General features: G+C 40.5%; 1 protein-coding gene across 10 annotated transcripts in view; it reads right to left on the minus strand.

Annotated features, from left to right (window-relative positions):
• lpar1 (lysophosphatidic acid receptor 1) overlaps nucleotides 1-26,402 on the minus strand; it is a 233,373-nt gene that overhangs the window by 151,597 nt on the left and 55,374 nt on the right. For all 10 annotated transcript variants that reach the window (XM_069922989.1, XM_069922980.1, XM_069922971.1 and 7 more), the window contains one exon: nucleotides 20,706-21,450. In XM_069922989.1, the coding sequence (XP_069779090.1) occupies nucleotides 20,706-21,450 (745 nt within the window). The remainder of the gene's footprint in view (nucleotides 1-20,705; nucleotides 21,451-26,402) is intronic.

Here is a 26,402-nt window from a genome sequence, read left to right on the forward strand (position 1 = left end):
TTAATTCCCTCCTTATTCTCTCTATTCCATTACCTTCCCTTATTAATTCTTGTCTATACTATCTATATTTTCCTCTAATTACAGATACTTTCACGTATGCACATTGTCTCTATTCACTCTTATACCTCTTTACCCGCATACATTTCAATCGTGGTCATTTTTACCCTCATTACCCGTCTTCATCCCTCAGTCTATTTTTGTCTTTACCCACATACATATCAATCGTGATCATTTTTACTCTCATTACCCGTCTTCATCCCTCAGTCTATTTTTGTAATTGTTCTGCAAATTTTCGTGCTTCTTCTGGATCCGAGAACAGTCTGTTTTGTTGTCCTGGAATAAATATTTTCAATACCGCAGGATGCTTCAGTATAAATTTATACCCTTTCTTCCATAAAATCGCCTTTGCTGTATTGAACTCTTTTCTCTTCTTTAGGAGTTCAAAACTTATATCTGGATAAATGAAGATTTTTTGCCCTTTATACTCCAGTGGTTTGTTGCCCTCTCTTACTTTTTCCATTGTCTTCTCCAGTACCTTTTCTCTTGTAGTATATCTTAGGAATTTTACTACAATAGATCTTGGTTTTTGTTGTGGTTGTGGTTTAGAGGCCAATGCTCTATGTGCCCTTTCTATTTCCATTTCTTGCTGTAGTTCTGGACATCCTAGGGTCTTAGGGATCCACTCTTTTATAAACTCCCTCATATTCTTGCCTTCTTCATCTTCCTTAAGGCCCACTATCTTTATGTTATTTCTTCTGTTATAATTTTCCATTATATCTATTTTTTGAGCTAGTAGTTCTTGTGTCTCTTTAGTTTTTTTATTAGATTCCTCCAATTTCTTTTTTAAGTCTTCTACCTCCATTTCTGCTGCTACTGCCCGTTCTTCCATCTTGTCCATTTTTTTCCCCATTTCTGTTAAGGTCATATCTATTTTATTCACTTTCTCTTCTGTGTTGTTTATTCTTCTTCTTAAATCATTGAATTCCTGTGTTTGCCATTCTTTAAATGACTCCATGTATCCTCTAACAAGAGAAAGTATATCCTTTACCTTGCCTTTCCCTTCATCTATTTCACTGTATTCTTCCTCTTCTTCTTCCTCTGGGTTGGCCATCTGTTGTTTCTTTGTTGCCCTTTCCTTCTCTTCTTTCTTGTTTCTATTGTCTTCTGTGGTCTCTTCTTGCTGCAGGTGTTCTGCCGCTGTCGTTGCCGGCTGTGGAGATCGACTCCCCAGCTGGTCCCCCCTCCCGTCGGTGTGTTTTTTTTCATGCGCGGTTGCGCACTTTTACTCGGCTCTGTGAGCCATTGTTGTAGTTCTTTTTCTACCGACCTGAGGTAGCGGGCTCCTCTCTCCACAGCGGGCCTCTTCGGACAGGTAAGGCCTTCACCTTTTTCCTCCGTTGTCTTCTCTTCCTCTCTTCTTACCGTTGATTTTGATTTTTCTTCTTTTGTCTCCATCTTCTTTCCACCTTTATACTCACTTTTCTTTAACTTTTATTTCTGTGCCTTTGTATTTTCTCTTGTTTTTCCCGACTTTTCTGGAGAGGGCTGGAGTTCTCCGTCCGGCCACTACTCCATCACGTGACTCCTCCCCAGTTCTTGATATTCTTGATGAAAGATGTTCAGCCTGAAATGTCGACTGTCTATAGCCTTCTATGAATGCTGCCTAACCCACTGAGTTACTCCAGCACTTTATGCATTGTTGAAGAATCCAAAACATCTGGGAGAGCTTGGAAACAAGTGGAACCAGAATCTCAACTTTGAGTGAAGCCAATGGAGCAGGCTACTTTTAGCTAGAATCTTAAGCAAATTGAGCTGCTGGATAAAGGATCCCAACTCAAAATGCTAACTGACCATTTTTAATCCTTTGATGCTTGACCCTCTAAGTTCCTCTAGCAGTTTATTGTTTGCTCAACTATTCCAGCAGGAGTATCAACTAACCAGTTGAGTCCCCTCCCGAAATAAAGCTCTATCTGCTCTCTTGGCTAATTGCAAGAGACCCTAGACAATTATCTGCACATTCTCTCCATCCACTTCACTAAAGCAGGTTATCTAGTTTTTAATCACAGATTTTATTGCTGCCATTCACAAACAGGCTGTGATGTTTCCTCCATTACAATACTGATTGGTCTATAGAAGATTTGAAATATAAGCAGTGGTCCTTTTGCTGCTTCAAAGAAGTATCAGCCAAGTTCCAGTGTGTCTGGAGATGTATATTGGCCATGCTGAGCTATGATGTCAGATGGCCAGATGGAAAATCAGAAGGCCTATACTAACCATTCAGTACCTTCATGGTCACCACCACCACCAATATTAAATCTCAGCTCTAGATTTATTTATTTAACCGAACCTAAAGTATACTAAGGTCTTGTAAAAATGTCTTGAGGCATTAAACAATTTCATTTTTTCTCAAAATGTAAAACAAGTCTGAAAAGACATTTTTAATTCATGTTTATGCACAAGGGCAGTTCAGTTCTTGGTTCATCTTCTTTGAAGATCTGCCATTTCATATAATGGTGAGTATAGTCATTCATTTGATTTTTGAGGTATTTTCCATTCATACCATTTAGCCTTAAAATGTAGGATTTCAGTGTAAAACATCATTATTTAAAAGGGTAAGGAAACAACACATTGTTCTGCAATTTATTTAAAGATGTATCCATGGAATATTGGCATGTGATGGACAGACAATCTGCGGAATTCTCATTCATCTGGCACTCTCCAAACCCCAGGAATGTGCGTATATTGTACCTCAACTGTCAGAGTGGGAGTCTTATTTGCTTCAGGATCAATCATCCAGGATTTTGCATACTTTAAAATACATCAACTTGCATTTCTTGAATCAATGCCAGTGCTACATCACTGAAGGTATAACAGAAAGCTCATATGCAAAAATCAGGTTACATTTGGGAAAGTTTCAGAGTGTTACCAGACAAACACTATCTCCACAGAAAGGGAGAGGGGAGACACACAACTATCTCATACAAGAGTGACAAAGACGGAGGGAAGACAGAGACAGAGGGGCAACCATACCCAACAAGAGACAGACAACAAGAGGGACAGACAGAGAGATAAGCATCTCTAATGAGAGAGAAAGAGAAAAATCAGAGACAGAGCAATGAAGGGACAACCATCTCCAACAAGGATGAAAGATACACCACCACTTATTGAAACCCAACATCTGATCTTCACTGAGTTCCTACTATCAACATCTTGTGCATCATTTTTGACCAGAAATTCATCTAAGCAAGCTGGTTTGAAGTTGGAAATCCTGCTGTCAGGGACTTACCTCTATACCTCCCAAAGCCTTTCCTCAGTGAATAATCTAGAAAGTGGCTACTATAAAGCAGTCCACCTGAGAAGTAGCCCAATCCCAACTGAAGCTGCAGTATGAACCAATGGAAATGCAGTGCACCAGTCATCAAGCTTCCTTCCTGTTTACCTTTACAAGAACAAAGGTGGACACCATCCTGACTTAGAAATATATTGTCAGGACATCAGACAGTGGGTGCAAACTCTGGAATTCCCCAGCCAACTATTAGGAGAAGAACAGGAGGAATTTACAAAAGGGCATCAGAAGAAAATTTGGGCCTTGAACTGACCATCTACTCCATGAGGGAGGATGAAAATAATTATGACTTTTTTTTTAAACTTTCCAGGCAAATGAATGCACAAGTGAACAGAAGCATTAATGGCTGGAAAAGCACAAAGGAAAATCAAAAGTCAAATGCCTCATTTAAAGTTCCATGCTGCTCAAGGCCCATGCTTGAAAGATAGTCAGACAGTGTGATAACTGTGACATGGCAGCAAATTATATTGGCCAGATGCTAATGCCTACATGTTATGTTGCTAGCAACTCATGCCAACAGTTTCAGATTCAGCAAAAGAATTTAATTCTATCTCAAATGTTTTTCCAATAGCTTGTATGCCAAACACCTTTGCAATTTATACCCAATAATAGAATGAAGGACTTGCGTGTATATGGTGGCTTTCACATCCCAGCACACACTAGAAAGTAGCTTTTGTTGCAATATAGGAAACACAGCAACCAACTTGCCCACGGAAGCTCCCACATACACCAATGTAATAATTGCAGATCATCTATCATATTGCAAACCATTGATATTCTCCAAATTAGATGTGAAACTAGAAAGCAACTAGAAGTATATTCTTTCCTCACCTATCTAACTTCACACACTCTGCAAGCACACTACTGGGATACAATAAAATGCTAAAGAAGCCCAGCCCTATATCCTGATGGTCATTTTCAGATGTTGAATGTGCAACTATATCCAAAAATAAAATTTTGTTCTCCAACAGATCACAGTGCCTTCCACAACTGAAAGTGCTGTATCATTAAATTCTGCATCACTTTTCATTCTTGCATTTGCAGAGCATTTTACATTAGACTTTTTGTTTTCTGTAGACTTAAAAGACTGCTTGTTCCAGAGAGTATTGAATTTGTGGAATTCTCTGTCCACTAAAGCAGTAGAGACTGATTTGTTCTCTGTGCTTTAAATAAATTTAGATTTTTTAAATAACGGGGGAATTACAGGCTGTGGGGAATAGGCAGGTAAATGCAAGAGTCTACAGTCAGATCAACCATGATATCACTGATTCCCATCTCGATTCCCAAAGTTAGGTGGTATAAAATAAATGGTTGTTAATAAATATAACAATATTTTTCATTAATATAGCACTTTAGCATTGTTCCCAAAGTATTTCACCATGGGATGATTAAGTAAATAGGGTACCGAGCTATGCAAGAATAGTTCAGACAACCAATAGCTTGACCAAAGGCTTCAAGCAATACCTTCCAGCAAATCAAAAAGTGTAAAAATACAAAACCACGCAACTGAAGGTGCAGCCAAAGATGCAGCAATTAATTTGGAGGATAATCAATGTGAGAATTGGAGCAGCATAGAGTGTTCTGAAACTGGATGAAGTTCAAAAGATTGAGAGAGGCAAGGTCAAGAAGAGGGCTTAAAAACATGGGTGATTATTGTTTAACTGAGATACTGCTTAAATAGGAGCCAATGAATGTTGGGGTGCATAGTTAGCTTGGAGTGAGTTTGGATGATGTGAAGTTCAAAGGGAAACATCTTTGCCTCTGAGATGGTGAGGTTCTGGAATGTCTGTACTCGGGAGTGATGTATGCAAGGAATGCACGAATGAAAAGAGAAGTGATGGGCAAAGAACGAGGCCTGTGTGGAATAGGACAATGCAGCCTGTTACAAATTTGTTCAGTATACACAATTCTATGATTTATCCTAACTTTGGGGACTGTCAGCAAAACTGAAGAGCATCTCAAAAAGGTTTATTCATGTGTTATAATTTTAAATAGGTAGAAGTCCTGAGAGATGCACAAAATCACAAAGGGCTTTAATAAAGTAAGGAGCCTTTTCATCAGAAGACTCAGTAGTGGAGGAATTCAACAAAAGAACCAGGGGGGTCCAGGAGGGAAACACTTGGATGGTAAAACAAGAAGTATAGGGCATTGGGAAAGAGTGGCTGAGAGAGCTTATTCAAAGAATTAATACTGGCTGAAAAGACAACTTCCAGTTGTGTAACATCTAGAACTACATAACTTGTGGTTCTTAAATCTGATTATGCCCAAGGAGAGACTACCTCACATTTCAAGTATGGTCTATTTCCCTCCACAGCCCTGATCGCAACATCCAGCATTATTTCTCAAATATTGTTAAGTTATCCCTGGTTGCTGATCATCCTGCAGAAAGGATATACAGTCATTCTCCGGTTAGGTTCCCAGTAACTGGTAACTTCAAGATGGTGTAGAAGAAAGACATGTATTGCACCTTTCCCCAGCTGGATTACTAAATACCCAGTTTTAAAAAAGCTTAAAAGTGGTTAAAAATAATATTTACAGTTGTTTAAATAACAGAGATTTATTATGGCAACTAATGTGAAAAAATTTAAAGCTCAACTTCAGAAAAAATTACCATACAAAAGTGTCGAAGAACTGAGGCCTACCTGCATAGTTGAATCCATGGAATCATCGTTGGGACCCTCCAAGCCTCAGAGGACTCTAACCCATTCAAGTTTGACCTCGGCGCCAATCCTGCCTCCGCAAGATGGCGCTGACACTTTGGTGAGTTCGGCCTTTGCCGACCCGCATTCACGTGAAGTCGTGTGTGTGGGTGGCACGGCCAAAAAGGGGACCAACGAACACGCGACCTTGCTGGGTGGCCCAGGGACACGCAGTGTAACGTCGGAGGACGCTCCTGCGCATCCAGCGGCTTTGCCTGGCTTGCGTGGGGCATCCCAGGTCCGAGAATTGCTGGACAAAGTATGGGCTGTGGGGGAGCCTGAATGCCAACATCCCGAAGAGGTCGGGGTGCCGGCGTCAGGTGTCCAGACCTGCAGCCGTTCAGCTAAAGGATTTACGATGACTGAGGAAGAAGAGGAACTTATTGTAAATTGTCCAAGAGGAGGAGCCTGTAGTTAATGGAGGCAGACCTCAAAAAATGGAGGTAGAATTTGGAATGGATTCAGTGTTCACTGTTTTGGAAGGGATTGCTTGTCAAAGGCACAAAAAGTCAAAACAAATACCAACTCAGATGAATCAAGGATTTATGGAGATGAAAATAAAAATGAATACGTGTGATGAAATGTCAACTATGAAACAGGAAATTACTGTAGTTAAGAGTGATATTAATAGATGTATAAATTCAGTTAATACTTTGCAAGATAATTTTAAGAAAATTGAAACAGCCTTTTCTGAGTGTCAAAATCAGGTGGAGCGTAATAGAGAAAAAATGGAAAATGTGGAAGGTTCTTTTGTAGATTGGGGGATTCAAAGAAGAGACTTATTGAAGAAGATTGATTCATTGGAAAATCAAAGCTAAAGGAATAATGTCAAAATAGTTGATCTTCCAGAAGACATTGATGGTTCCAATCCAATAAAAAATTTTAAGCATTGGATGCCAGAGGTGCTGGGTAAAGAGCTTTTTCCTGAAGGCTTGGAATTGAATTGGGCTCATAGAGCTCTGAGAAGAAAACCATTTCCAGGACAAACACCGATGGCAGTCTTGGTTCGTTGTTTAAAATACCAAGACAGAGAAATAATTCTATGTATGGCGGTACAGAAAGCACAGCAGAGTCATTAATGGTTCAAAATAACAGTTTTTTTATGCCGATTTGAGCCAAGAGGTTATTAGAAGATGACAAGAATTTAATACGGCTAAGCTGTTTTGCGGCGAAAAGGCTACAAGTTTGCTTTTCATTATCCTACAATTTTGAAGGTTTTTTATGGAAATTTTCAATCTCAATTCTTTAAGAATGATCATGATGCTTTGTTTTTGCTCATTCTTTGCCAGAACTATGAAGGAACGGGCGTTCTCCCCGTTGACTTCTAAGAGGAGGGTAAATGGAAATGGACATGGTTATGGAAAGAATGGAAAGTATGGAAAGAAAGAAGAGTTGACTCAAAGTCTTCGTGATGTTGAAGATCCGGAGCAGTCGTTGGGTTTGGAATCATTGGGCTGAATATATGGACTATATTTGATTGTGTTTAATTAAATAATAAATATGTATCTGGCGGAGGGGGGGTGGACGACACTGAAAACTTTGATAGTCATCTGCCGCTAGTGGGTTTACACACCCAGATTTTAGGTTTCTGTGTTGTTTTTTTTTTAATTGTTTTTTTGAGGGGGGGGTTTCTTTTCCCTTTTTTTGAAGAATTATAGAGGGGAACATTATTTTATAGTGTGTCAATATATTAGTTGTTAAAAAGATGTCTAAATTGAATTTTGCATCTTTTAATTTTCAGGGATTAAATAATCCAATTAAGAGAGAGAATATTGGCTTACATTAAAAAAAATTAAAATTGATATTGCTTTTTTACAAGAATCACATTTGACTGAAAAAGAACATTTGAAATTGAAAAGAGATTGGGTTGGTCATGTTTTTTCTTCTTCTTTTAATTCTAAGGCAAGAGGAGTAGCAATTTTGATTCATAAAAAAATTACCATTTGAATTGGAATCTTCAGAGGGGTATGCTGACAGAGTATTAAGAGGGAACTGTAAAATTTTTGCTGAATCTTTGACTTTGCTGAATCTTTATTCCCCTAATATAGATGATGAGTGGTTTATTTCAGAAACTTTTTGATTGTTAACTCAAGCTAATGAAAATGTCTTAGTTGGTGGTGTTTTTAATTATGTTCTGGACTCTTTATTGGACAGAAATCCAAAAAGTATAAGGAAATCAAAGATGGCAACACAAATTAATGTGTTAATGAAATATTTAAATTTGGTGGATATTTGGAGAAAAGCCGTCCTGTCCAGAGAAGAAACAAGCCTTCCGTCGCGCATGCAGCCATCTTCAGCGCAAACTCCGGGAGATCCAAAATGAGTGGTGGACTAGCCTCGCCAAACGAACACAGCTCAGCGCGGACATTGGCGACTTCAGGGGTTTCTACGAGGCTCTAAAGGCTGTGTACGGCCCCTCACCCCAAGTCCAAAGCCCGCTGCGCAGCTCAGACGGCAAAGTCCTCCTCAGCGACAAGATCTCCATCCTCAACCGATGGTCAGAACACTTCCAATCTCTTTTCAGTGCCAACCACTCAGTCCAAGATTCCGCCCTGCTCCAGCTCCCTCAACAGCCCCTAAGGCTAGAGCTGGATGAGGTTCCCACCCTGGATGAGACATATAAGGCAATCGAACAACTGAAAAGTGGCAAAGCAGCAGGTATGGATGGAATCCCCCCAGAAGTCTGGAAGGCTGGCGGCAAAACTCTGCATGCCAAACTGTATGAGTTTTTCAAGCTTTGTTGGGACCAAGGTAAACTGCCTCAGGATCTTTGTGATGCCACCATCATCACCCTGTACAAAAACAAAGGCGAGAAATCAGACTGCTCAAACTACAGGGGAATCACGTTGCTCTCCATTGAAGGCAAAATCTTCGCTAGGATTCTACTAAATAGAATAATACCTAGTGTCGCCGAGAATATTCTCCCAGAATCACAGTGCGGCTTTCGCGCAAACAGAGGAACTACTGACATGGTCTTTGCCCTCAGACAGCTCCAAGAAAAATGCAGAGAACAAAACAAAGGACTCTACATCACCTTTGTTGACCTCACCAAAGCCTTCGACACCGTGAGCAGGAAAGGGCTTTGGCAAATACTAGAGCGCATCGGATGTCCCCCAAAGTTCCTCAACATGATTATCCAACTGCACGAAAACCAACAAGGTTGGGTCAGATACAGCAATGAGCTCTCTGAACCCTTCTCCATTAACAATGGCGTGAAGCAAGGCTGTGTTCTGGCACCAACCCTCTTTTCAATCTTCTTCAGCATGATGCTGAACCAAGCCATGAAAGACCCCAACAATGAAGACGCTGTTTACATCCGGTACCGCACGGATGGCAGTCTCTTCAATCTGAGGCGCCTGCAAGCTCACACCAAGACACAAGAGAAACTTGTCCGTGAACTACTCTTTGCAGACGATGCCGCTTTAGTTGCCCATTCAGAGCCAGCTCTTCAGCGCTTGACGTCCTGCTTTGCGGAAACTGCCAAAATGTTTGGCCTGGAAGTCAGCCTGAAGAAAACTGAGGTCCTCCATCAGCCAGCTCCCCACCATGATTACCAGCCCCCCCACATCTCCATCGGGCACACAAAACTCAAAACGGTCAACCAGTTTACCTATCTCGGCTGCACCATTTCATCAGATGCAAGGATCGACAATGAGATAGACAACAGACTCACCAAGGCAAATAGCGCCTTTGGAAGACTACACAAAAGAGTCTGGAAAAACAACCAACTGAAAAACCTCACAAAGATAAGCGTATACAGAGCCGTTGTCATACCCACACTCCTGTTCGGCTCCGAATCATGGGTCCTCTACCGGCACCACCTACGGCTCCTAGAACGCTTCCACCAGCGTTGTCTCCGCTCCATCCTCAACATCCATTGGAGCGCTTACATCCCTAACGTCGAAGTACTCGAGATGGCAGAGGTCGACAGCATCGAGTCCACGCTGCTGAAGATCCAGCTGCGCTGGATGGGTCACGTCTCCAGAATGGAGGACCATCGCCTTCCCAAGATCGTGTTATATGGCGAGCTCTCCACTGGCCACCGTGACAGAGGTGCACCAAAGAAAAGGTACAAGGACTGCCTAAAGAAATCTCTTGGTGCCTGCCACATTGACCACCGCCAGTGGGCTGATAACGCCTCAAACCGTGCATCTTGGCGCCTCACAGTTTGGCGGGCAGCAACCTCCTTTGAAGAAGACCGCAGAGCCCACCTCACTGACAAAAGGCAAAGGAGGAAAAACCCAACACCCAACCCCAACCAACCAATTTTCCCCTGCAACCACTGCAATCGTGTCTGCCTGTCCCGCATCGGACTTGTCAGCCACAAACGAGCCTGCAGCTGACGTGGACTTTTTTACCCCCTCCATAAATCTTCGTCTGCGAAGCCAAGCCAAAGAAGAATCCTACAGAGAAAGATTTTTCTTTTTACTCTTCATGACATGATTAATTTTCTAGAATTGATTTATTTTTGGTAGAGTATTCAAGGTAATACTCAAGGTAGAGTATTATGAGCAGAGTATAAAAGCAGAGTTGTATCAGATCATTCATTATTACTTTTTTCTTGTGAAAGTTCGGAGGTAGTACGTCCATCATTTAGATGGAGGTTTAATGCAATGTTATTGAAAAAAAAACAAAGAAGAGTTTGTTACTTTTGTTAAAGAGCACATCTCTATTTTTGACTGAGAATGTTAATTCTGTGGATAGCCATTTTGTAATATGGATGCTTTAAAGGCTTATTTGAGGGGCAGATTATTAGTTATTCTACAAAAGTCAAACAATATATGGCAGAAGGTTTAGAGTTAGAAAATCAGATTGCTGAGTTAGAGAAAGATTTTCAGAAAGGTGTAACAGAAGATTTAAAAAAAGCTGCATTAGCGAGGTTGAAATTACGTTATAATAGTTTAAAACTTATCAGTTTGAGCACTTAATTAATTGATCTAAACAATGTTATTATGAGTTGGGGGTAAGAGGTCATAAGGTACTTGCTTGGCAATTGAAAGCTCAACAGGCATCTTGGACTATTAATGCTGTTAAGAAGAATTCAAAAGTTACTTATAAACCCCAGGAAATTAATGACCAGTTTTATTTATTTATCTAAAATTATATACTTCTGAGGGGAAACAGGATAATTGCTCTATTGACTCTTACTTATCTAAATTAAATTTACCGGTATTAGATGGAAATGATGTTCAGAATTTGGAATTTCCATTTACAGATTTTGAAATTAAGGAAGCTATTCAGGAAATGCCTAATGGAAAGTTGCCAGGGGATGATGGATTCCCTGTGGAATTTTATAAACTATTTTTATGATGATTTCTCTAATGTTTTTGGAGAAGTGTTGAATCAAGACACTGAAGATCAGAAGTTACCAGAATTATGTTCAAGTGCTTTAATAACTGTTATTCCAAAACAAGATAGAGATCCATTAAAAATGTCTTCATATAGACCTATTTCTTTATTAAATGTAGATTATGAAATTATAGTGAAAGTATTAGCTAATAGACTTGTTCAATATTTACCTAAATTAGTACATATTGATCAAACAGGTTTTATTAAGAATAGAAATGCATCAGACAATATATTTTGATAAATTACTTTGGTCAACGCATACCGAAAGCAACCTAACTGCCCTATGGTGGTTGCATTAGATGCAGAAAAAGCTTTTGATAGGGTTAAGTGGGATTTTTTATTTAAAATGTTAGAGAAATTTAAATTCGGCCCTTTTTTTATTGGTTGAGTTAAGGCTTTATATACGAACCCGATTGCTAGGGTGGTGACAAATGGACAGATTTCTTTACCATTTAAATTGACTCATTCAACTCGACAGGGCTGCCCATTGTCACCAGCCTTATTTGCATTGGCTATTAAACTGTTAGCTCAGGCTATTAGACAAAATGTAAAAATTAGAGGGATAAGGGTTAAGAATGAAGAATATAAAATTTGTGGACGATGTGTTGGTATATTTGACGGAACCGGAACGATCATTGAAACAATTGCAAGAGTGTTTATTGAAATTTGGAGAATTATTGGGATATAAAGTTAATTGGAATAAAAGAGATTATTCTGAATTTAAAACTATTACAAAATTAAGGTGGACAAGTAAAATTAAATATTTAGGTGTGTTTATGGATACTAATTATCAATCATTATATCAATTAAATTATGTACCTATATTAAGACGGATTAAAGCATATTTGATTAAGTGGAAAGATCTTCCATTAATTTTGATTGATCAGGTTAATTGTATTAAAATGAATATTTTCCCTTAAATTCAATATTTATTTTAATCAATACCTTGTTTACTTCCTAAGGGATTTTTTTTTCAAGATTTGAGTAAAGCAGTGCGAGAGTTTTTATGGAAAGGTAAATTAGCCTCGAGTGGCATTGCATAGACTTACATTGAAGTATGCAATGGGCAACTACAGCTACCACATTTTCAAAATTGTTATAAAGCAGCCCAATTGAAGTTTGTTAGTAGATTGATGGATTTAGATCAGCCTCCTAGCTGGGCTAAAGTGGAGATGGCGTGTATTTCGAGGGTTGAGATACATGAATTTATATTTTGTTGGAATTTAATTTTATTACAGCAATATGATATGCCGATATTAAAACATTTGTTAAAGATTTTGATTAAAAAAAACAGGGTGTTAGGGTCAAAACATAAATGACCAATTTTAACTCCATTGTATAAATAATCAGCTTATTCATTTTTCAATGTTTAATAATCATTTAAAGATTTGGGACTCTAAAGGTATAAAGACAACACAAGATTGTTTTGAAGAGGGGAAATTTCTTTCTTTTAATCAATTGAGAGAAAGATTAGATATACCTGTAAATTCTTTGTTTGCATATTATCAACTTAGAGCTTTGATAAAAGATAATTATGGTAGAAAGATGATTTTTCCTACTTTGTTGAGATTTGAATCTTTGATTTCCTCTATACCAAAAAAGGGTTATATTTCAGTTCTGTATAATTTGTTACAAGATAGTATGGATAAGTCAGATTGGGAGAAATCTAAACTTAAATGGGAGAGTGATTTAGTATTTATTTTTCTCGAAGACGATTGGGTGACTATGTGTCAGGGCAAGGTAATTAAATTGACTAATGTAAGATATGGAATGGTTAATTATAATTTTTTACATCAATTATATTTGACCCCGGAAAAGCTAAAAAAAATGGGTTTAGTAATTCAGATTTTTGTTTTAGGTGTGGCTCATGTATTGGAACTTTTCTACATGCCGTTTGGACTTGTGTTAAAGTTCAAACATTTTGGCAAGGAATTAGTTTTGGAAAAATTATATAATTTTATATTACCATTAGATCCAACGATTTTTTTTGTTGAGAAATTTATATTTGTTTAAGGGGAATGGGATTAGACAAAATTCAAATTGCTTTTGTACATTTGGTGTTATCAGTCGCACATAAATGTGTTGCTAGTACTTGGAAAGATGATGCTGAGATTAATATATCACGCTGGCACAATGAATTGAAGGTATGTATTGTCATGGAAAATATTACTTATAATTTACCTGATAATTAATCTTCTTTTGTTAGTAAGTGGTCTTCGTATTTGAAATAAATGCATTTAGATATACTTTGAAATGTTATTAACATTTATAATATTTTCTTTTTATATATATAATCTATTTTTTTTTGTTGCTCCCCTTAAGGGAGCTGGCTGAAGGGGTGGGAGGGTGGGGTGGGTGTTATATATATCTTTGTAAAATCTTTTTTTGATTATTACTATACTGTATGTCATGCTTTTTCTATATTTTAAATAAAGTTTGAAAAAAAGGACACTTGTCAATGCAAAGACTGCAATGTTAAATTTGACAAGTTAACTCTTTGGACTCTGGTGTAGCGAGGTGCTACACACAGAGCTAATGGAAGAACATACAGACACCACTGTGGCTGGAGCAAGAAAGATTTAATTTTTAAAATGGCACCTCTTTTAAGTCACTTCCTGCCCTAAGCTTCTCAGCTGTAAGTGATATAATTACATCATCCCACCATGTCCCCTGTTTGTGGCTTTGCTGGTCATTGAAGAAAGTGACCAGGTGCCATCTTGAGCACCGTTCTGTCTTAACCCTGCGTCCAACATTTTGACCAACAGTTTGTGTGATTGCGGTACTGTTACATGTTGCTGGTGCTGCTACATCACTCCCCTCCCCCCAAACCATCAACACAGATGTTCACAATGGAGTGGGAGGTCTGCCTCAGTGCAATGGGGCTGGAAATTTCACTGGCCTAGTTAAGTCCAAATGGGCCAGCTTAAGGTAGTCCATGGTATCTCTTCCTGGCCCCTGACATCCAAAACAAAAGTGGACCAATTGTTTCTAAGCACTCAGAAAGGTCCCTCATACAGCCTTTGTAATGGTGGTCCGTGCGCACCCCTCAGCACGAAAACAAAAGTACAGGTACATTAGTCTGCAGGAACACGTGACTATGGCTGACCATGACGTGAAGTAGGAATTGGTGCCAGGTTACCTAATTTATCATAGAGCCTGTTCAGCACCACAGAAGGCTGGTCTTCTTGCCCCCGAGGGGCTGGCACAAAATCTCCAGGAACAATGAAGGGTGAACCATAAACCAATTCGGTGATGAGCACTGTAGATCATCTTTTGGAGCTGTGTAGATGCCAAGCAGCACCCAAGGTAGTTCATCCACCCAGTTTGGTCCAGTGAGGTGAGTCATCAGCCTGATTTAAGATGTTGGTGGAAGCATTTCACCAGGCCATTGGACTGGGGAAGAGATGCAGTCATCTGCTGGAGTTGCGACCCCCATAATTTTGCAAAAGCTGACCATAGGCTGGAGGTAAATTGGGCTCCATGATCTGGTGATGTGTGTAGAAGTCCAAAAAAGACCATCCAATTTGTAAAGAATGCCCTGGCACACGACCCTGCAGATATTTCTGTCAGCAGGGTAGCTTCTAGCCATTGAGTGAACCAGTCCACCACAGTGTGGAGGTATTGGTATCCCTGCGAGACTAGCAGGGGCCCAACTACATCTACGTGGACGTGGTCAAAATGATGGGCCTCAGGTGCAAACTGCTGCAGGGGCGCTTTAGTGTGACTGGCATTGCAGACACTTCTTCGCCCCTGTCGTGACTGGGTTCTGGAGTCCATGCCAAACAAATTTACTGGACATCAACTTAATTATGGCTCAGATAGAAGGGTGGGAGAGTCCATGGATGGAGTCAAAGATGGGCTGCTGCCAAGATGCAGGGACTATCAGACAGGGTTGACTAGTGGACACATTGCACAGGATCTTATGATCCTCAGACCCCAATTGCATATCCTCTAATTGGAGTCCAGAAACCACGGTACTGTAACTGGGGATCTCATCATCCATTTGCTGCATGGTTGCCGGCTTCATAAAGTCGATGCCTTCCATCAGAGAGTTCAAGGACAGTCTCGATTGGGTATCTGCAACGATATTGTTTTTGCCTGAGGTGTGCAGACCCAAGTCGTGAACTCAGAGATGTATGACAAGTGCCATTGCTGATGTGCGGACCAAGAATCTGAAATCTTTGCAAGAGCAAAAGTCAGTGGCTGGTGATTGGTATAAGCTGTAAAAACCCTGCCCTCTAGGAAGTATCTGAAGTTGCGAATGGCCAGGTACAGGGCAAGGAGTTCCCTGTCAAAAGCACTTTAATTGGCTTCTGGAGGTCAGAGATGGTGGCTGAAGAATGTTAGGGGCTGCCAGAGTCCATATCTGGTCCAAAGTACCTTGGACCATCGGGGTCACCAATTGTAGCGAGGTGCTACACACAGAGCTAATGGAAGAACACGCAGACACCACTGTGGCTGGAGCAAAAAAGATTTAATTCTTTTTTAAAATGGTACCACTTTTAAGTCACATCTTATCTTAAGCTTCTCAGCCAGAAATGATGTAATTGTCTCCACAGATGCTGCCTGACCCACAGATTTTCTGGCAATTTATCTTGTGCTAAGTTAACATTGAATCGTTCCTGATGATAACAGACCAAATCTACCATTTCCTTATTAGCCAGCCAAGTGATCTCGTGTAGAATTATGAGTGCAAACAGATAGCTCAGTGTGTCACTGCCCCACACCAAATAACAATTCTTCTAAATGAAGGCACTTGTTTCATCGCAATCTCAAACAAGGGCCGCTTCCAATATTTCTGAGAGGAGCTGTTGTTAAACAGACTCAAACTATGATGCATGACACAGCCTCTACGTACCAGGCGCCTGCCAAACTGATAACAAATGGCAAAGAAAACAGCAATTCTTTTAATCACTTTTGGACCAAGTCCAGCCAATGGGGTAATTATGGTAATATCTCAATGCTCAATTTGTTCTCTGTTTAGCCTCAAATGTAACAATGACATGATGGATTCAAAAACCCATCATAAAATTAGTCATGGAATGATCAAACATTTCCAACAGCTTCCATTTATACCCAACCCCCCCCCTCCCCCAGGTCAATCCTCCTAGGTGGATCGGAGTTCACCTCCTGAATCCACTTTCGGACCTTTCTTCAAGGTACATGAAGCAATGTAAAGGAAGAGAATATCAGTCTTTACATTTGCTTGCCCCCCACCCACTATTAAAATCCTCATGAATGCTGCCTAATCTGTTCCACTCCAGGTTCAAGCATCTGCAGTTCTTGTGTTTCTCAAGGGCAAATTCATATTAAAAAAACACCGATGGAGAAGCAGTGGGGAAATGGGATGAAGTGGAAAAAAGGGTAGTAAATGCACTGCACATATTATGCATGTGGATCATAGATTTTAGTTCAATAAAATCCACGTAGCAAAGCAGAAGTCTCCCCTGTTGCAAAATATAAATTAAAACAATGCTTTCGATTTTAACTCAGCACATTCCTCAAGATTGCACAGAAGTGTTTACACTGGACAAGTTGAAGGATGACAGATAAGTCATGGACAACTTGACAAACAGCCACTGGAAATACTTTAATAGTGAAACATGCATCCTCAAGAGCCATATGTGCAGTGTATTAAAATTCTTTTTGCTGTGGGTGTAATAAGAAAATCAGAACTGCATTTCCATGGCACTTTTCACCATCTTTCAAGATGCGCTAGAGAATGTTCCTTAGTAAGTTCTGCTGGACCAAGCCATCATTGAATAGGCCAGCATTAAATTGCCCTTGAGAGTGTGAAGTGAATTGAATTAACTTATGTTATATTGTCAGTATAATGTGAACTATTTTATAACTGTGTAAGAATACACCCTTCTCACTGTAGTGCACCACTGGGGGTGGGTGGGTGGGTGTATGCGCGCGGGCACGTGGATGCATTAGTAAGTCTCTTCTGTTATTTGAATCTTGCATCTCTAAGTTATTTAAGAAGCCTTCCAAGTAACGCAGAGACATAACACGATGGCAGCAGTATAAGAGAACAAAAGTAAAGCCATACAATTGATTGTAAGGCACTGAAATACGAAGGGGAAAAACATTGCTGAAAAAAATGGCTGGGAGGCTGAAGACATTGTTGAATCTTTTAAGAAGTTTCAGCTGAAGTTCAATTTAACATTCAAAGGCTATTTTAAAAATGAAACAGCAGAGGAGAAGGGAGCGAAGCCTTGACTTATTTAACAGCTGGAGCTTAGAGGTGGAGAAAAATGATCCAGAGCAGAGGCTTGCAAAATTGAACCCAAGAATTAAACACTATGAATTTCAAGGATAATGCAAAAGACTGATGAGACTGTTGATAACTTCCACACTAGACTAAAAATTATTGCTACAAAATGCAGATTTAAGGATATAGAGGAAGGATTGATCAACCAATAAGGGTGCAGCGCCAATCCCAAAGTGAACAAAATCACTTATAGGGAAGGAGAGCTTGAAGCTGGCCACAGCTATAGACACAGACAGAGCCTTTGAAGCCACGAGGTTGCAAATGACATCCCTATCTATGCAGACCCACCCACAGCAAAGAGAAGAAAAGTGCAAACCCCCAAGACCTGCAGGAAGTGCGGCAGACAACACCCCTTCAATGACTGAAACAAATGCGCCGCATTTGGTTCTGAATGTGGAACATGTGGTATAGCAAAGATAAGCGTATACAGAGCCGTTGTCATACCCACACTCCTGTTCGGCTCCGAATCATGGGTCCTCTACCGGCACCACCTACGGCTCCTAGAACGCTTCCACCAGCGTTGTCTCCGCTCCATCCTCAACATCCATTGGAGCGCTCACACCCCTAACGTCGAGGTACTCGAGATGGCAGAGGTCGACAGCATCGAGTCCACGCTGCTGAAGATCCAGCTGCGCTGGATGGGTCACGTCTCCAGAATGGAGGACCATCGCCTTCCCAAGATCGTATTATATGGCGAGCTCTCCACTGGCCACCGTGACAGAGGTGCACCAAAGAAAAGGTACAAGGACTGCCTAAAGAAATCTCTTGGTGCCTGCCACATTGACCACCGCCAGTGGGCTGATAACGCCTCAAACCGTGCATCTTGGTGCCTCACAGTTTGGCGGGCAGCAGCCTCCTTTGAAGAAGACCGCAGAGCCCACCTCACTGACAAAAGGCAAAGGAGGAAAAACCCAACACCCAACCCCAACCAACCAATTTTCCCTTGCAACCGCTGCAATCGTGTCTGCCTGTCCCGCATCGGACTGGTCAGCCACAAATGAGCCTGCAGCTGACGTGGACTTTTTTACCCCCTCCATAAATCTTCGTCCGCGAAGCCAAGCCAAAGAAGGGGAAGATGTGCAAATCTGGTATGAAGGAAAAAGTAATACCAGTGAGGAAAAAAAAGACAAGAAGAAGATCCTTTCCGGGACCCTTGATTCCCATCTCATTTCCCCCACCCGCAACTCAAATGTAACCTTTCCTTCAGCCCACAATGCCAGGCAGAGTGGCCATAAGCAGTTATCTATGTCGCAGGCTTCCTAAAGAGTCCAGGCATTCAGACACTTCATTTCTCTTAAAACACATGTTCTTAGTCAGCTGCTACCTGGAGCTCTCGGCGACAAACCACAAGGGTCCTCTTTGCACAAGGGGCATGCTCCCTCATGGGACTACAGTTCACCAAGTTGTCCAGATCTCTCAGCCATCTTGTTACACCTGCAGATACCCTATCCATCATTTCAACATCCATCATCAAACACCATTACTCCTCTGTGCCTGGATGAGTGTTGTTTGTGCAATGATATGCCCCATTATGAACTCCAAACTTTGCATTTTCAGAGCAATTTGAAGGCAATCTCAAAAGTTGCAATATTTTGAAAAGAAAATCCCGATGTATTTGATGGCATACAAGACCGACGGGCAAAATAACGACCGCCCCACCATGATTTCAGCAGGGGAGATTCAGAAATGTTTTTAAGTGTATTTACGGGTAAGCAGTGGCATCACTAAGGTTGGTGTCACCCAGTGCAGTAACATGGTGTTAACCCTCCCCCCCCCCCAGGAACCTCCTCCCCAGAGACGCATCTATACAAAATAGCACTTATGGCAAGGGTGGCCAATGTGTCAAGATAAACGGTGACAAGGAGGTCTTGTTGTATTTGCCGCATGTTGTATTTGGCATTGTACAAGTTGACAGCGAACGTTAGGACAAGTGTACTGAGTGTGGAAGGGACACACACCTGTTTCTGCTATGTCCATGGTGACGGTAACGGCGCTGAGTGGGAGGGAGGGGCACTGAAACACTGCACAAAACAATTATAGACAGTCATTTTATAGGTGGGGGTCTGTCGGGGGGTGGGCAGGGAAGAGCGAGGCGGTGGGATCAGTGTGAAGACTGACATTGTGCTGCCAGTAGAGTCTCCCGGCAGCCCTCCATCAGGTCCTAATGATGAAGGCAGTGATGCTGGTGAGCCATGCAGCAACAATGATCTCTGTTGGAATTATTCACCATTATCACCCCAATTTCAACTTCACATGCAAGACCCGGGGAGTATTTTTGATTTTAAAAAAAGTTTTATATGCCATCAAATACAGTAGCCATCAGTTTCAGCATGAATGCGTTGAATCCAGAGAATTCTACATGATACTACACGCGAAACTTAGTTTCAGTATGATGTTGCACATGAAACTGGGCAACAGTCCACAAACCTGTAACAGTGTTACAGGGAGTCATTCATAATACCAATAAAGAAAATTAAAACGGACCCATTTCTAGAGCAATACCTTTTAGTGCTGTTAATAAATTGTTGACAAAACATGCCATAATTCTCCTGACCTTTCTTGAGATAATTCAACCCGGTTTTAAGTCTCATCCAAAAGTAGAGGCTATAGATGATGCAATCCAGAGCAAAAGGCAAACTGGTGGAGGAATTCATCAGGTCAACGACCCCCGTCCTGTAGCATGGTTTCAACCTGGAGCGCTGACTGCCCATTTCCCCTCCCTGGATACCACCTCACTCCACTGAGTTCCTCTAGCAGTTTGTTCTTAGCTCATACAAAAGCAACTAAGTCTGTACCTCACTGGAGCACTTATTTCTCTGTGCTACAACCTAAAAGCATTACAAAAAAAGAAATACCATTTCACTTTTGAACAGCTACAAACTTACTGCTCACTGTGAACAGTAACTCTAGTGTTTTAATTAACTTGTTAGGGTGAAACTTTAACCTGAAGGACAGAGAGGGAAAGACGACAACCCAAAAGGAATTATAGACATCAGTGAACTTCTGGCAAAGCTCCAGGGGAAAAGGAAAGACTTACCAAGCACTATAGCAACAGTCTTCAACAGGCTCATCATGGTATCACGGTTTCTGCGGGGTCCTGAACTGTGGCGTGACATTCTCATAGTCCTCTGACGCACGTAGACAAAGATATGGGCGTAGAGGATTACCATGACAACAAAGGTGACCAGGTTGAAGATGGCCCAGAAAACCAAGTAGGAGCTGCTGTAGAGGGGAGCCATGGTAGAGCAGATCTTGATGTCGCAGATGCAATTCCAGCCCACGCTAGGGATTGCTCCCATAACGATGGCCATGGTCCAGATCACCACAATCACCACCACCACCCTCCGGTTGCTCATCCTGGTGTGGAGCTGCATCCGAAAGACAGTGATATGCCTCTCAATGGCAATGGCCAGCAGGTTGGCCACCGAGGCAGTCAGGCTGGTGTCAATGAGGCCCTGACGGAGCAGCCACGTGCTGACACTCAGCCTGCGGGTGTTGGGTCCCGTGTTGAACATGAGGTAAAAGTACGCCAGGCCGGCAAAGAAGTCCGCAGCTGCCAAGTTGGCCATCAGGTAATAAATAGGAAAGTGGAACCGACGGTTTACATAGATGGCAATCATTACAAGTAGGTTGGCAAGCATGATGAAGATGCAGACTGTGATGCCTAGGCCCATGACCAGCTTGCTGATTGTATTCCATTCTGTTGCCAGATGCTTCTTACTGTTGTTGTAAAAAAACGCAACGGTTTCATTGTAGAAACACTGTTCTTCCATCTTGGGGATCTAAAATGAAAATGGCAAGAACTTACTGCCAGTAATAAAAATACATGAATCAATACACAGTGCTTTACAAGTAAACATTTCCACATTTTTTTTTAATTCAGATCTTGTTGGGGCATTATGTCATCATATCTATATAGTGGACACCAGGACACACTCAACACCATTACCTCCCAGCTGAACTATGTGCCCCTGAACTCTCCCAGGTGTGCAGTGACAAGTGAGCCACACATTGTTGGAATGGGACATCTCTCCATGTACATTGCTTACGCACAAGAAACTAGAACAGGCTTCGATCACTTGGCCCCTGAAGCTCGAGGCACCATTAATTAAAATAAGTTGATCCTTGACCATCAATTCGACATTCTTGACCAATCCCCAAAGCCCTCATTTCCCTCAGTGACAAAAAAAAATTGATCTTGATCTTGAACACAACTCAAAAATACTCCATACACTGGAAGTCTGAAAACAGATAATAGAGGAAATGCTTAGGAAGTCAAGCACCATTAAGATCAAAGTCCCTTTGCAAAGATATTACCTGTTTTGCTTTCCTTGGTCACCAACTGAAAACACATCTGATTTTCTAAGATCAAACATTGCAGCACAGGACAGGACCTTTGCTCCACATCCTGTGTTGGCCTGGATAAACCTACTCCACAACAATCTTTCACTAACTCAACCCTCTAGTTTTCTTGCATCAATGTGCCCGTCTAAGAGACTTCTAAATGTCTCTATTGTACTAGCCTCTACCACCACCCCGGCAATGTATTCCAGACACCCACCAACCATTTTCTGTGCAAAAAACTTAACTCCCACATCTCCCCTAAACTTCCCTCCCCTCACAAACTGATGACCTAGAGTATGTGGTATCATTAGCCCAGGAAAATAGCTGCAGACTGTCCACCCTATCTATGCCTCTCACCATCTTGTGTACCTTCGCCAAGCTTCCTCTCATCCTTTGCCTCTCAAAGAGAAAAGCCTTAGCTCAGTCAATCTTGCTTCATTAGATATGTTTGCCAATTCAGGCAATAACCTAATTTCAGACAAATATTTTTCACTGATAAGGCATTGTAAGTATCAAAAGCTCTTTTTGCACTAGCATCCAAGTTAAATTGGCCGTTCAGTGTTCCGGTTAAAGAAGACGTTTTTGATGTTCCCACTGGGCCATTTTTAACCAGGACACTTCCTGCTTTCACATCCCTGTGGATATTAGAGTCTACGTTCAACCGGAGACTTGTCCTTTTTCCCCACTGGGTTAATCATCAGCTGATGCTGAGAATGTGAATAGGAGTCAAGTCCATCAATCCCAGGCAAGATTTTGCATGATTTGACGCTGGCATGCCGATTGATTTGCTTTCCCACTGTACCCTTGATCAGCAAAGTGGCCATCAATTCCTGGGACAAGGTGCCAGTGAAAAAGGAGCTAAAGATTCATGGCTTAAGCCGTGGAGCTATTTCTTTTCATCTCAATGATCAACACCTATCCCATGACTGTGTCACCTCGCTCTGGCATCTTCCCTGTCCAAAACCTTCAGAGTTGTGTCTACTTCATCAAGACCATCTTGCATTCTCCTAAAGAATTGTGAGCACTGACCAACCTTCCAAAAAGAGATTAATTTGTTTCTTAACAAATTCAATAAATTCCACTTTTTTTAACAACATCGTATTAAATCTCCAACGAGAAGCTACACAAACTTTTTCAGAACTCTCATAAGTAAAATACAACAAAGAATGATCTGAAATTACCATACTTTTATATTCTGCTTGCATTGTTTTCCCCTGTAAATGTGCCGATACTAAAAAAAAAATCAATTCTAGAAAAAGATTCATGTCTAAATGAATAAAAAGAAAAATCCTTCTCTGTTGGGTTAAGACGTCGCCAGATGTCCACTAAATTAAAATCTTTCATCAAAGCTCAAATTTGAATTGCCATTTTAGATTTTTTAACATTTTTTGGAAATTTATCTAGTAAAGGTTCAAAAACACAATTAAAATCTCCTCCAACCAAAACATATTCATTAGTTTGTCCCAAAAGCAAAAATGCATCCGAAATAAATACTTCATCATCCACATTTGGTGCATAAATGTTAAGTAAAGTCCAAAATTCATTAAAAATCTTACAATTCAACTTAAGAATACGTCCTGCATTCATTTCTATTGATTGCAATTCAGAAGATAAATTTTTATGTATCAAAATTGCTACTCCCTTAGCTTTGGAATTAAATGAAGAAAAAAAAAACATGTCCAACCCAATCCCTCTTCAATTTTATATTTTCTTTTTCATTTAGATGCGTCTCCTGTAAAAAAGCAATATCAATCTTCATCTTTTTAATGTAAGCCAAAACTCGCTTATGCTTGATCGTATTATTTAATCCTTGAACATTAAAGGTGGCAAATTTCAAATTCAACATATCTAATATAATTACTAAATACCAAAAATAGTCAAAAAATTAATAATAACAAAGAAAAAAAAGAAAAATTTTCTTAAATTAAAATATATAGGCCCTCCAAATAGAAATAATATTCGTTATTAAGAAAAAAACAACAAAAGAACTACCAAAAGGTAGTAACTCCCTAAAAAAACTGGGTGTGGATTACCCACTAGTGACTGATGTCTAACAAAGAAGTTAATGCAATCCCCTCCTCCTCAGCCAGTCAGAAATATTAACATATTACAAAAAAAATTTTTTTTTTTTTTAAATTCAGCCTCAAGATTCCAGTCCAGATGGTGAACTAATTTTAAGAGTAGATGAACTCTTTCCATTCCTATTTTTCCCATTCCCATGCTTTCCATTTCTGTCATTTTGTCCATTTCCAAGTCCATCCGATTTTCTTTTAGGAGGTAATGGTGGACTCTTTCTTTGTCCTCTGATATCCGGTAATGAATTAGCAAAAACCATTGCCTCATGCTCACTCTCAAAGAATTGAAACTGATAGTTTCCATAAAACACTTTCAACACAGCAGGATAACGAAAAGTAAATTTGTAACCTTTACGCCATAAAGCATCTTTAACTGAATTAAATTCACGTCGGCGTCTGAAGATTAGGATAGAAGAAAACTCTTCTATTCTGAACCATCATTGGGGCTTGTCTTTGTCTTGCATTTTGAACTGCAAGTCGAAGGATTGTCTCTCTATCCAAACAATTCAAACAACGAACTATCACAGCTCTTGGCGGCTGACCAGATAAAGGTGGTCTTCTTAAAGCTCTCTGTGCTCTTTCCAATACCAATCTATCAGGAAAGGACTCTTCCCCCAACATTTGGGGAATCCAATTTTTTTTTTATTTAATGGGATTTTGACCTTCTATACCTTCTGGCAAACCCACAATTTTCACATTATTTCTTCTGCTTTGATTTTCCAAATAGTCAATTTTTCTTGTTAATTCTTTTTCCTGGGCTCCTAAGTCTTTAACTGATTTTTCCTCCTTCACTATTGTTTCTGTATTGGATTGTACCTTTTGGTTACATTCAGAAAAAGGAGCTTCAAATTTTTTGAAATTTTCCCTGTTTTCTTTAACTTCTGCCTTAACCACATTTAAGTCTGAAATTATATCAATATTCATTTGAACCACCTGATTCAATTGAGCAGTAATAACATCCAGATAGGAAGCAATACCTTCAAGCATCATATAAACAGGCTGAAGTGCAGTTTGGAATGCAGGATCCGGTTCTATGATTTGTAACTCACTCTCTTCCACCTCTTCTTCCATTTCCTGTACAGTGGCAGAATAAAGTAAGTCCTCTTCTTGTTGCTCTTCAAAAGGTAGCATTCTGATCGTTTTGCTGCGGGTTTGGACACCCAACGACGACTCCCCGACTTCCTCAGGGGATCGTCACTGTCGTCCCCCCCCGCAGACCATTTTTTAATAACATTACGGAATTCTCTGTAGTTAACAGTGCCACCCAAGCGCATAATCGCTGCAGATTGCGTGTCTGCCGTCGGGATCTTCTTCCTCCGCGCTCCCGTCTCTTACAACGGGAAAGTTCTTTGTAGCAGGCCTCCAGAGTCATGCCTGACTTCTCGGGAGCGCACTCCTTCCTCCGCAGAACGGGTCGAACCAGCGCCATCTTGAGACTGATGAGAAACTGTTACCTTAGGTTTTGTTTCCACCGGCGATCGTTGAAGCTTGGGGAAATCGCTGAAAACGGATCCGAGGCTGTTCCAGGTTGTTTAGGCCCCAATTCTTCTGCACTTCAAAACTGTATTTTCTTTTGTAACTGAGACTTAGTTTTTTTTACATTAGTAGCCATAATAGCTCACCAAAATATCAAACTAAAAATTAAAGTTTTAAAATTAAAATTGAAGGGTTAAAAAATGGGCATTTAAAAATCTGACCAGAGAGGGCAGAGATTACATGTCTGATCTTTACACCATCTTGCCATGCCCCCCAGCACTGACCAACCTTAATCCCTCATCGGAGGATTCAATCTGGCTGCTAGTCAATTTCCTGCTTCCATGAACATGAAACATTTTATTCCAATAATTAAAAGTGGATAGCAAGCACCAAAAGAGTAGAGGAATATCAGGAGCTGAGTGAACAATGAGACCAAATAAGACTGAGAAAGAAACTGGTCAACAGTGAAGAAAAGAGATCAAATTAGAGGAAGTTCAGTCATAGATTGGGAGATTGAATTCACAGGGGAAAAAAGATGACACTATTAAAGCCTCTAACACAATGGGTCCTGAGAAGCATGGGGAAATCTTGAGCTGCACCTAGCAAATTCTCTCTTCATAAAATACATGGGAGAGGATTTGTTTTCCTGCACTCCAACACTTTCTATGACACTAGCATTTCCCTTTTAAATCTCCTTATTGCTTGAAAATAATTTCATTGTTAACACCATAATTGTGCTCTTGTTTTTCTATTCTATATAGCTGTATGAATGTCAGAGTTGACCTATTAGATTGCTCACAGAAGAGCCCTTCCTACAGTGTTATATATAATATGACAAT

The sequence above is a fragment of the Narcine bancroftii genome, chromosome 1 (genome assembly GCF_036971445.1).
Source record: "Narcine bancroftii isolate sNarBan1 chromosome 1, sNarBan1.hap1, whole genome shotgun sequence".
Taxonomy (NCBI): Eukaryota; Metazoa; Chordata; class Chondrichthyes; order Torpediniformes; family Narcinidae; genus Narcine; species Narcine bancroftii.